We start from the raw sequence: 13197 nt of genomic DNA on the forward strand, positions 1-13197 counted from the left end.
CCAAACCTTGTACTTCCATCCTACTTCCAGCAGCTCACAATGTGCCATCTGGCCTGATCACCATCCAATGGATGATATTGAATAAATTCAAAATATTTTGAAAAAACACATGTTTGAACCATCTATGAACCCAAAACAAATCCACCCAACCGGTTTGGCTCATCAACCCAAATCCATTTCACTCAAACTAAACCCAAACCTCTCATCTGCCTAGGGTTTTAGGTTTCAGATCGTTCCTCTTCTTCCCAAATCTGCTCCATCGCTCCCTTCTTCCTTCTTCTCTGGAACCTTAGGCAGATGAGAGGTTTATGTATCACGAGAGAAATGGCATAGATCATCAATACTTCCTCCATGGCTAGCGTGGTTCTCTGCATCTTCGCCATCTTCTCTGCTGCTGCGATTGTTTCCGCTGAGGAGTCTCCGACGCCGTCGCCTTCGAGTGAGGTAGGAGCTGTGTTTGCATTGCCAATATACGCTGCTATTCTAAGCTCGTCTCACGCCTTGTCTTTCTTCGCTCTCTTCAAGCATTAGATCATGAAATGTTGTGTTCCCTTTTGGCTTCTGTGATTGTATTCCGTTTCTTGGTTTTTGGATGGAATAGATCTCTGGAAGCAGTAGAGAATAACTAATTTTTCCCTCAATTTTGTTTTGAGGAGATGTATTTATTTATTTTTTCATGTATATATCACTATATTGTAGCCGATACATACATACATAAACACTTTCATGGATTATTTGTGGTCTTTGATCTCAGATTCATCAGTTAATTCAATTTATTACACCATTATTTGGATCTAAAATGTTTGGCTTTGGTTTCGCATGATGAATACGTTTTCGTTTTGGTATCCTACATAATCTGTTTGCACAACTTTTATTAGAAATAGAATAGAATTAGAGTAGAACAGAGTAGTGGTGGTCCCTAATCTTATGGAGACTGATAGTAAGACCAGCAAATTAAGAGAACCCTTCTTCATCATCATCAATTCATCATTTCAAGAAGTGGGTATACCGGCCAAGTTAACAATTGAAAAACGAGTAGATTATATCAAAATAATGAATTTTCTTTAGTTGTTTGAGTTTTTTATGATCAAAGAAAGCAGACTATGGGAAACAAAGAGATTTCTTGGAATATAGCTTCAGTAACCTGTGAGAGTTAGGTAAGCAATCGGATACCGGGTTTGAACTTTGAATCCTCCCTCATTACCGGCCTTGGTTAAAGTTATTTGTTCTGTTGTGACTGGTTCATCTTCACCAAGATCTGGTTTGACAAAAATGGCGGTGCCCAGTTCCTACTGTTTGTCAAGTGTGGGTTTTCCATTCCAACAAACTCTTTAATATCGACTGTATATTTTACATTTAAAACCATTGAAGAGGAGAACTCTACGATCTCACCGGAATCGTTTTGAGCAGCAACGGCGGTTTGATGTTCATTTGAGAAGAAGGGTTTGAACAAAACGATGTAGAGTATGTTAAGTTAGGGTTGTGATAAAGGTTGGGTTGGGTTTGATACAAACCGGTTGGGTTGCTTTGAATGAGGTTTATGGTGGTTCAGGACTCAGGTGAAATTCAAAAAATTTTGAATTCATATATTCACAGCCGTTGGATGCTTAAAAAGACAGATGGCGTGCTGACAAGCCATGGAAGTAAGATGGAAATACAAATAATGGCAGTAGAGGAGTCGGATCCACTATTTTCCCCGACATAAGACGGGGAAGACGGTGCCTTTTTATTTATTTTTTTTTTAATGAACGGAGACGACGGCTTTACTTTCGTTTCATAGTGTTTACAACTGCACGTGACTGTGTCACCGTTCACGTGCGTGCAATTCGGGCTGAGAAATCCTAACCGTAGCCCAGCCTATCTGAAGCTGGGCTGTCCATTTTTTGTGTTGAAAAGATGAATTACCATTTTGAGTCTAAGGTTGTCAATTTCTTATGTGCATGATGGGGGTTCAATCTAGTTTATGGGTGTTAGATTGGATCAGTCTAGTATTAGATAGATTAAATGGCTTGATTTAACGTGTTTCATCAGCTTTGAAGCTTTTGGCGTATCGGATAAATACTTAATATTTGGTATTAGAGCTAGGCACCACATCACATGTTCGAGTTAGGGAAAAAACTACCTAGGAGAGGGCTATAGGAGTAGAGTGAAAACTGTCAAGGGCTACCTACCGCCAGAGTGAGAACCACTGAGAACGATGGTTGCGAAAGTGTATGGGGCTCGATCTAGTGTATGAGCGCTATATTGGGCCAGTCTAGTATGGGATAGGTTAAAGGGCTTGATTTAACGCATTCCATAATTCTGGAGCTTTTGGCGTATCAATCAAATACCTAACAAACCAAAACTGAATAGATTTTTTTTAAAAAAAATTCTAAAATCAAAATGAAGAATTCCAGTTCATATTCAATTTCCATGTATTCGGTCTAATTTTGTTCTTATAGGGTTTTGCATTTACGGTTCAGCCTATTCATTTGTGTTTTTTCGATTTTGGTGTTTTTTTTATAATTTTCAAATCGGTTCAGGTTAAACCACCATTTTTAGCTTCATATTGGAACTAAATAAAATTCCATATTCCAAATACCCAAACGTAACCTTAAATTTAAGAAGTCCATTATACGATTACCAAACGCTTTAAAATTATAGTTGTATAGTTCATTCTCTTTAATCTTTGCATTCAGAAGACCAGCATAGCCTTAATTTAGAACAGAATCAAATTATAGTTGTATAGGACGGTATAAAGTTGGGATCTCCAGGGGTGGGGTGCTTGGACCCATAAATATTGAGGTTGAGAAGTTCACATGACAAATACACGTTAAATAAATAATGGATCAAATGTTTAAAGTCTTTAAGATCATGGGTGGAGGACTAACGAAACGTTTGGTATGATTTCTTAGAATGTATTATTGACCTAGAATGCATACAAAACGCGGATCAAATTTGAAAATTGTCATATTACGATATTTCAGTTCTATCCAACGGTAGGAATTTCAACATCAGCTTGTCATGTAGTAGAATTATATGGGCCAACCAAATAAGCTTTATCTGTTGAGCCATGAAGTCATAGTTCTATGTGACATACATTATAGTGATTCGAGACTGGTTCTTTAAAATGCCAACAATTGCCACGTAGTAGATTATATAGAGCCCAATTTTTTTGAATTGATCTCTAGACCCCCGGCTGACATGTCAAATTTGTAGCTTTTTCAAACTTTGCCACTTAGTAAGGGTGTCAATCGGGTGGTTCGGGTTCAGTTTTTTTGGTTTCGGAGTCTGTTTCAGGAAATCGAAACCTAAACAATAAGGACTTTTAGGTTTCGGATGGGTTTTCGCTTTTCGTTTGGGTTGGATTTGGTTCAGTTCGGTTTGGTTTGTGATATCGGTTTCAATTCGATTTGGCAACTGGGTACATACTGTTTTTGCGTAGGGATTAGGTAGGGTTTTAAGATGGGTCATTTTCAGTGTTCGGTTCGGATTCAATCCTATTGATCGGGCCTATTGATGGCCCATTGGTTTAGCCCGAACCAAGCTGAAACCAAAAGGTTCTCTAACCCAGAAATCGAAGCCAAACTGATAAGGCTTAGGTTTGATTTGGATTGGGATTGATTGGGCCAAGTTAGTTTGATCGGTTCGGTTTAGGTTTTGACACTCTTACCACTTGGCAATACAAAAACATTAATCATCTAGGTCTATGGGAGAGTGCACTGGTGCATGGTAAGAGTACCACAGGTGTGTATGAACATACATGGGGATGCATCTCAATACATGGAAGGCATTTGATTGCATTAGAAGCAGACTTTGTCACATTACACAAAAGTTAGAATAGCCACATCATCAGTCCATGTGGCAAAATTTACAGTGGGCATATATGATCCATTTCTCCTTTAATCATAGTAAATTTTAACTCACATTTTAACCATTACATGGTATGTTAACATGAACCACACAGAGAGAGATATACAGAGGAGAGATAATTGAGAAAGCTGCAAGCTCTAGTAATGGTGGAAGTCCTTCAATCATACAATATTTTTTAATAGAGAGAGAGAGAGAGAGGGATCAATGACAAAGAGGACACATAACTAATCCATTCTCGTTGCATTTAGGGCACCTCTCCTTCTTATCCCCTTTCAATACCTTGCAGCTTCCTCCACACTCCAAGCATGGCAAAAACCTTGCACCCCCACACCCTTCACACTCTCTCCAACTCCCATTCATCCCAACCAATCTCATCATCCGACCGAGTCGACCCGACTCGTTCAACTCCACCATCTCATCTACTCCTCCTATGTATCTCCCCTTCACAAACAACCTCGGCACCGGCACAATCACGTTTCCCTCTTCACCTAACAATTCCCTCAACTCGTTCAGGAACTCACCGTGCAACGACACGTCTCGTTCGTCGATGGCCACTTGATGTCCTTCCAATAACGACCTAGCTTGGTTACAATCTTCGAACGTGCGGCGCACCCCACGTAACGTGGTGGTGTAGAGTACCACCGAATCGGCACCACCAGGTGGACACTTCTCTGCATATTCACTGAGTGGTTCCCTTCTAAGTGTAAGGAGACGAGGTTCCAAGTTGGAATTCTTGTTGCCTTCTTTTTCCCTCTCCAATCTGTCTTTCAAGATGAATATATTCTCTTTCACTGGCTTAAATCCACCGGCGGAATCGTTGGGCTCCGTTTTCTTCAACTCGTGCTGCTTCTTGTTATCATTGAGACGAGTCATGGAATCGGCTTTCTTGAGCTGAGTTGGCTTGGGCGATGTCAGCTTCGAGTCCAGTTCTTCGAGGGTGTGGAAGGAGACGGTCTTGCGTGGTGGCGTTGGTTTGGAATTTGAGGAGATCAGATCGGAGGGTTTAGGTGAGGAATGTTTCTGTGGATCCACAACTGGGTTGTTGTCGATGGTGGGTTTGAGGTCTTCTAAAGCTTTGCTGACTTCGGACCATGAGTGAGGGCCTTTGGATTCCAGATCGAATGCATCAAGCTTCTCAAGTATGGGCGCCGGTACAATCGTGGGTTTCTCCTGCTGCTGCTGCTGCTGCTGTTGTTGCTGTGGACCATCGGCTTTCAACCAAGGCTCTTCGATGGCGTTGATGTCAAAGACGGCGAAGCTTGTCGGTGCCGGGCGGTAGACATCGGCGGCGAGAGTTGCCTCAATCCGCTTCGACGAGGCACACCCCATAGTCACTCCCTCTCTTCCTACTCTGAGCTTCCTTTAGCTAGCTGTAGTAGTCTGAAGCGATTCTTATGGACTCGTTTTTTAATAAATCTTATCCAATATTGTGGAGGTCCTCACTCCTCCAGTCCTCCTCCTCCTCAGTTTCGTGTTTTATGAGTTATTTGTTTCCATTTTTAATGATATTCATTCACATAAGAGGTTTAGTTATAAGCCTTAGGTTGATGTGTGGAGGTAGAATGGCCACGTGGTCCTTAGAGGGTCGAGTGAAATGGTATCAAATTAGAATGCATGAATGGGGAGAACGACACATGGAAGCAAAGCTGGAATACGTGATAATGCCAATTTATTTACCCGCTTGCCACATGAGACAGTTCAATTGGTTATTTAAATTGAATTTAATTCATAATAAATTCGTTTATTATCCATATACTTTTTTACAAAAAAATGCTAACCTTAAGAAATTTGATGGCCAAAGTGTCACGTAAACCTATCAATTATGGAGGAGAAATTATTTTCCTCGTCGTTTATGGGATTCACAACTTATTTATATCTGAATGGTTTTTGTCATGACATGGTGATTTGATGTCACGATATATCTTTGATTTTTGTAACCAAGACCTTCATCCCCCAATCGAAACAATTCACATCCATGTTAAGAGGCGCTTCCCACAAAATGGATAGATCTCACACACACCAACTGTTCAAATTTTGGAGTCCCACACATATATTAGGGACTTGAGTCTCATTTTTTAAAAATTAGTCGTTAAGGAGAGGGTGTTCAAGTACCTATTAATCCATCCACATCCCGTTTCATATCCGATGTAGGATTATTCTTTTTGTCTTATGCGTGGATATTTCAACAACATACTCACCCAGGAAATTAACAAATCAAAAGATAAATATAGTATTCTGATATATGAAGTACAATACACAATAGCAGAATAGCTATGGAAGATGAAGATAATTAAGAGTATCATACGATGCAACTGGCTAATACTGTTTGACTCACAATGATCCCAACTCATACCTACGGCCGAAACCAAAACCAAGTGAACGGTCATCGCCGCCACTTGAATCCGGACTATAACCACCATGCCTTCGTATCTGAGTGGGGAATCCATTAGCTTTCGGACTTGGGCTCCTCGGAGCCCCATAGGTCATTATTGTTCCTCCACCCGAACTCGACGAATCACAACCCGACGTTGCATTAATAGACCACCTCTTAGTTGATGGATTCCGCTGGGTTCCAGAGAGGCCCCGTTGCTTAACTGGATCCTGGCTTTGGACCTTGGCTTTGGCAGATTGGGTCGGAGCCATGTAGCTTGGAATGTTATCGGAGCCCATTTGGCGACGCTGCCGGGTTCTATACTGGGCCCAATCAAATGGGCTTTCATATTGCCCCATGTTGGGTGGACCTGGACGAGGAGGGGTGGACATATCCATTTCCACAGTCTTTTCGAATGTGTCATCTGTATTGGTATTGAGGTGAACGCAGGAACCATCCTGTGCTGCCAAATGGGGGGCATGCGATGGCTGTGATGCCATCCAACGCTCTAGCCAATTCCATCCCCATTGTGGTTTCTCAGGCTCCTCGGAGTAGAGCATATCAGCATTCTGATGCTGTTGCTGCTTTCAAGGATGTATACAAAACAATGTGATCGGGATGAGATGCGATCAAAGCATGAAAGAAGATCAAATGAAACTATGGTTTTTAGTGGGCCAAGTTTAATATTCAGCTTAAAGGTTACCATGGGCCAAAATCAGTATCATGGGCTTGGACCCACTTGGCAGTCCTTTAAACACTCAAAATAGTTGAAAAACATTTTTATAAGCTACGTTTGGTTTGGTTGCAAGGGAAATTAAAGCGAAGGGAAGTGGAATTTTTCAAACCTAAAAAAGTAACTTTACCACATATGATTGTATTAACTACTTAAATTTTTATCATATTTAGTTCTGATACATTTGGCTATGTAATTTTTATTTTAGTTTTAAACCAAAAGAAATTAGATGCAAAGTAAAATGAAATTAATAACCAAGTACGACTAATTTGGAGTTAGTGATATAAGGATTACAAAAGTTTTATCTTTTAGGTTTGAAAATTTCACTTCTCTTTAATTTCCCTTGCAACCAAACGAAGCCTTATAGGTGCCAAGGCTTGGATGGGTTTATGGGACAGGGATAAGGGCATACATGGGGAGTTATTATGATTTAAGACATCCCAATGGTGGGATTCTCATTAAAAATAAAAAAATAAAAAAACAACTTGTCTTCTAAGAAATAGAGCTATTATTAATGGTAAGGGTGTTAAAAGGTTCGGTTTCACTGTAAACGGTTTGATTCGGTTTGGCATACGCTTTTGTTGGTAAAACCACAACCAAACCGTTTAGTAAACGGTTTCAACAGTCTTGGTTTTAAACAATTTTACGAGGTGTTTTTTTATTCGAATGTTTCTTTTTTAATTTTTTTATTGCAATAAATGTAAACTTAACACTAAATTGAAGTGATTATTATTATTATACATATTTGTTAATAATTGTAAGATTATAGTAGGGTTTGTCCGCGTGGCTTTCCCCCCCCTTACTTTTCCTCAACCCAAAACTTTAAACCTTTTACCTCAGAACCCCCACTCAAAAGGACGGTCCTGTGACGCAAGCGAGGGAGACGACGAAGCACTCCCCCTCCTTCCCCAAGTAATAGCGCAAACCATTTACCAAATTTGTGTACCCCCTGGAGCCGCCCATTGCAGCCCGAGTGGAGACACACCTGGAGATGCTTCTCGCCCTCTTTTCCGTCAAACCCTTAGATTTTTTATTCTCATTTTCTTTTTTCTCCCTTCCACTCCCCTGATTCCTCTCCAAAATCCTGAGAAAACAGGGGGGATTCATAAAACAAAAATTTGAAGTCAGATTGACCCAAACAAAAAATTTTTTGTTTTTTTCCCCCCCCCTTTTTTTTATTCAAATTTTTTTTTTCTCTTTTCTCATTTATTTTAATTTACCAAATGTTTCTCTCCCTATTCCTCCCTTAAACTTTAAAAATATTTTTTTTTATTCAAAAAGGTTTGAATGTCTCTAAAATCTTTTAGTGAGATTTGTTTATTCTTACCATAATTGTTTATTTTAACTATGAATGACTTAATTTACCATAGGTGACCTAATATTGAGTAATGCCTGAATCAAGTTGTGTTTTGTTATATGGTTTGTTGGTTGGACCATCAAATTTTGGGCCAAATTGGTCAAATGCCGTCCTATATAATGACGTTTGACATTTTGCCCCACCTCCCAAAATTTCGTTGCAAATTGTGCAACAGGTATATGGTCCAATCCCAAATCAGCACGAGTACTGGGACATTTATTGCAACGCATGAATGCATTGCAATAAATTTTCCAATACATATGGTGAGTTCGGATTGAATCTACTTGATTTGCAGAAAAAAATTATTCAACAGAACAGCATAGGTAAGCAAGAACAGAAACAAATGAGGACAAGAACGGGGATTTGGATCCTCTACGGCCTAGGGTTGAACTGTCACCATGTTGCGCTCAACTCACAGGCCACCATGTGGATTTTATATCAATTCAATGGTTGGTAGACGAGTTCAATTCAAAATTCAAAATTATTGTTCTAAATTCAAAAATGCCAAGCAGCCGTCTACCAAGCATTGGATTGATATAAAATCCATGTGGCGGCCTGTGGGTTGAGCGCAACACGATGGCAGCTCAACCCCAGGCCGCAGAAGATCCAAATCCAAAGCGCAGAGGAGATCAAGCTAAGGAGATGGGACCTGATAAGAGAAGGCATTAGCAAGAGCTCTTTCCCTTCTAAACGCGGCTTCATGTTTGTGTTGAGAGGTCTCCTTGCCCATGGTCTCCAACCTCTGGTTCCTTTCGTCCCACCTGCTTTCCATCTCACACTTATTGTTCACATGTCGATATGGGCTCTGGCTCTTCAATCGGCCCCGTTGGTGCTCTTCTCCTTCGTCATTCCCTTGGGTTGCTCCTTGCCATTGTCCTTCTTCATGATCCTCCCTCTTCTTCATTTTATCGTGAGCCAATTGAATCCTTCTGGCTCTTACTCTGGCTTGAGCACGTACCAAGGCTTGCATGCACTTCATTGTCATCCGGGCTTGCTTCCGCACATTGTGACCCCGTATTAAGGCTTGGAGCCTCACTAGTCCCTTCAATGCCCTCAAAGCACGTCGGGCCTACACCAAAACCACAATTTCATGAGCATATTTGTTGAAAAACTAAACCTAATACGATGCAGAAAAGAATGAAAAATTACAAATAACAATCACACAATGAACACAAGGATTACGTGGTTTAACAAGATTAACTACGTCCATGGTGCAATGAGATCTGTTTCACTATCAATGGAGAATAAGATTATAACCATTCATCCTCACACCTCTCTCAGATTGCGTTACAAAGAAAGAACCCTCAGTACAAAGTTATAGCAAAATCCTATACTAGAATTTTACCAAAATACCCATATGGTCCTTAACGACCTTTCGAAATCAACCCAGAAACCAAGCAACGGAATACAAAACATCATACCCCCAACACATATTAGAGACTATAGACCAAAAAAGAGAGAGAATTACTTACAAGGTAGCCTCTATAGAAGGATTGGATGAGGATGGCAGCTTTCTCTTCCTTAGAATGACGGCCATAACCTGCCAATCGGACGACATTAGCGGCTGCTTGGGCAGCTGCAACTGCAGCTTCTGCCGCTGCAGCGGTAGCAACAGCTACAGCAATTGCGTGATTTCTATCTTCGATGGTCACTAGAGAATGTTGTGATGGGCGTTCGTCATTTGTCGCATCAGGAGAAGTTTCTATTGGAAAATTCTCAAATGATACTGTATCTGGCGTCTCTATAGGCTGACATTTCTCCACCACCACGTTCTGTTTCTGCAAATTCTGATTATACCCCAATACAATATTTTAGTTATATTACTTCATCTACGACGAAATATTTTCTACCAAAAAAAAATCTACTACGAAATATATGAATCATAATTTTTCTTATACATTTTTTATTTGCAACAATTGTAAATATAAGTTTGTGTGTTTGTGCCTACAAGTCTACAATACTAGATATCCAGGTGTGGAATTACTAAAAGAAAAAAAAAACATATAGAGATGTCGATGGGCTGAGTTTTTTAAAACTTCAATCCAACCCTAAGTTCTCTTAATCTAACCCAGCGCTAAGTTGGGCTGGGATATCAGGTTCAGCCCAACCCTGTCCAACCATAATTGACCCTGATTGGGCTGGGTTGGATCGGGTTGACCCAGATTCATCCTATTAGTTCCTAATTATTGCCACTTCAGGGTCGGGCTGGTCGGGCTGGCCCACATTGACCCTGGTTGCCCCTGTATTTTGCCATTTGTGTCTCTACATGCACTAATAAAAGGAGAAAATGAAACATCACCAACACCAGGGAGAAGATGAAACATCACCAACACCAATCATTCTTTTAAAAAACAAAAGTGTTAACTTGTTATAATAAATCAAGAAAACATAGAACCTAAGAGTGTGACTAATGTGGATGAATTAAAAAAAAAACAAAGTCCAGGTTATGTATACTTTATCTATATATATTATATATAGGGTCAATAGGGTGAGCCCGGCCTCAGGCCTGCAAATCCGAGGCTAGACCTGTTCTATAGACTGAAAAGCTCAACCCAAACCTTGTTCGGGTTTAGGGCGGGTTCAGGTTGATGGGGCCAAATTGACACCCCTAACTACAGAGCTTTTTGTGCCAAAAGGAACACAATGCAAGATAAGGATATGATAAGTTTGCTTCTAGTGTTAATGTCACCGAGTTTCAACACACACCCATGGTAAAAAGGAAATTGATGTATCTAAAGACATCAAACTCTTTGAATTACCATGGTAAAGAATATTTTTTATTGTGCACAATTAAAGTGAGAATTTAAGGATCACACAGAGTCTAATCATATGATCACATCACCAATGGTGAACTGATTTGAAGGAAAACTTAGTCCTAAATATTAACATTCTAATTCCAAACACGTGAAAAGTGTGATAATTAATTGACATAATTGCACAATTTGTATGAGTTTATTTTTCCCCACGTTATGGGTTTCCTTCATCTCATTGATTCCCAATCGAACAAGATCATAATTATTTAAAAGGGAAACGGCAAAAAAAAGCTTTGTTTGGTGCGGTACTGCTTGTGTAAAAGGGCTCAAAATTCAAATAGGATGTATAAAAAAAAGTCCAAACATTTCAAGAACGGAAAAAGAGAAATGAACATTACGTGCTTCCAACGTGTATATTTGGAAATTAATATACCAAAAATTTGACAATATGCACATATAAATTGTGGGACCAATTCAGGTTTTATTAATCAAATATTAATATTTGATGTGTGGGCTATAAGCTTATTAATTATTTCTTTAGAAAAAAAAAAAAAAAATTTAAAAAAGTTTTAAAAAAATTACCCTTTTTTTCACTGAGATAAAAAAAAAAAAACAAACGGTTTTAAAATTTTTGTAGTTGGCTGTATTTTTGGATGCTTTTTTCCCATATCATAAAAATGGCAAAAAGAAAAAGGGGTGACTACAAAAAGAAACAACATTTAAAATGTGTTTAAACTATGGACATTATTAACTATTAAGGGTGTGCGGATTGGCTAACCCGGCCTGGTTCAACATTCCATCACCACCATCAACCGGACGGCCGGTTTGTCCCCCCCAAGGTAAAACTTGGCTAATCCCAAGTTCCCAACAATGTTTCAGGTAATAGGTTGACCGTATCGGTAATGGTAGAGGCCGATACTGATATATGACTGATTCCGTATCGGTGTATGGACCAAGAGTACATAAATCTGTCTAAAATATCACAAAAAATGAAGGTAAAACCATATAATTCGAGCCAATAGGGGCCGATCCGTATTGGTATTGACCAAGACTGATCGATACGAATTACTTAAACCATGATCCCCCAGTTCCTAACCAAGTTTTGGTTGAGATAGGGCAGTGAGTTATACCTTCAATTCTTCCATTCATGAATCAATAAAAATGGTGTTTCTGGCCCATACATATAATGCTAAACCGCCATGCATGCAATGCCTTAAAACTGCAAGATCTGTGAAATGGTTAAAAAAATGGCGTATTCAATGCATGAGGCTCCCGTCACTATAGGGTCTGATCTGGGGAAGATCATAATGTACGCAGCCTTACCCTTGCTTTCACAGAGGGTTTATTAAATTGCATTTCTTTATTTAAATTCCCAATTAATTAAAACTATCCTTGGCAAAGTCTGCAATTTTTGGTCGGTGAAAAACAGAACAAGAAGAAAAATTGAGAAGATGAATAATACCTTGTTGCCCAAATCTTTAGGAGATGATGACGATGATGACTTGAATACTTTCTTTACCGTCGTTGTGAACCAGCTTCCCTTCTTCTTTCCCATTCCTCTCGAACAAACAAAGAAACAAAGAAACAAACACGCCAGATCGGCCACGATTCCTGGTTTTGATCAGCAGCTTGAGATCCAAGATTTATTATAAATTAAAGCTAAAATTGAAAAAAGCAAAACAAATGATCTTAAGAAAGGAAAGTAGATGTAACGAAGCAGCTTAATTGGAAGAAAAATCTGAATATTCCAGAGCTCTCTCCATTGCAAGCATATCTGTGAGTGAGTGACTGAGAAGGAGAGAGAAGAGAAGGGGGGAGGTAGTAACTGCAAACCCGCGCAGCCACCGTTGGCATTTATCGTTGTCACGAGGAGCTACGACGATACTGTACTACATACGACTCATACTGTCATAGTCTCCTTATTACTACTACTACTACCACTAGTCTACTACCCGACAATTGGGCCTGACTTCCATCCTGTGGGCCGTGACAAATGTGACAAAGTCCACCCTTCAACACTTCCCACCGCTTCCGCTTCCCTTGTTTGCTTGCCTTCCCTCTATTTTAAGACTGTCATCAATATGGATTCCAAATCAAAACAATCCCTCTAAGACCCTGAACCGTCTCGTCC

At 39.7% G+C, this 13197-nt stretch overlaps 2 protein-coding genes across 2 annotated transcripts; both read right to left on the bottom strand.

Annotated features, from left to right (window-relative positions):
- Nucleotides 1–4036: 4036 nt before the first annotated feature.
- LOC122644814 (uncharacterized protein At3g28850) lies at nucleotides 4037–5200 on the bottom strand. Its single transcript, XM_043838197.1, has one exon. It carries the CDS (start codon nucleotides 5179–5181, stop codon nucleotides 4054–4056), a length of 1128 nt encoding a protein of 375 aa, XP_043694132.1. The 5' UTR covers nucleotides 5182–5200; the 3' UTR covers nucleotides 4037–4053.
- Nucleotides 5201–6112: 912 nt separating this feature from the next.
- LOC122656126 (protein IQ-DOMAIN 21-like) lies at nucleotides 6113–12621 on the bottom strand. Its single transcript, XM_043850578.1, has 4 exons — nucleotides 12529–12621; nucleotides 9786–10100; nucleotides 8963–9382; nucleotides 6113–6807 (listed from the first exon to the last, which is right to left on the bottom strand). The coding sequence occupies exons 1-4, from the start codon at nucleotides 12619–12621 to the stop codon at nucleotides 6184–6186; spliced, it is 1452 nt and encodes a 483-aa protein (XP_043706513.1). The 3' UTR covers nucleotides 6113–6183.
- Nucleotides 12622–13197: the final 576 nt, after the last annotated feature.

This window comes from Telopea speciosissima, chromosome 1 (genome assembly GCF_018873765.1).
Source record: "Telopea speciosissima isolate NSW1024214 ecotype Mountain lineage chromosome 1, Tspe_v1, whole genome shotgun sequence".
NCBI classification, from domain to species: domain Eukaryota; kingdom Viridiplantae; phylum Streptophyta; class Magnoliopsida; order Proteales; family Proteaceae; genus Telopea; species Telopea speciosissima.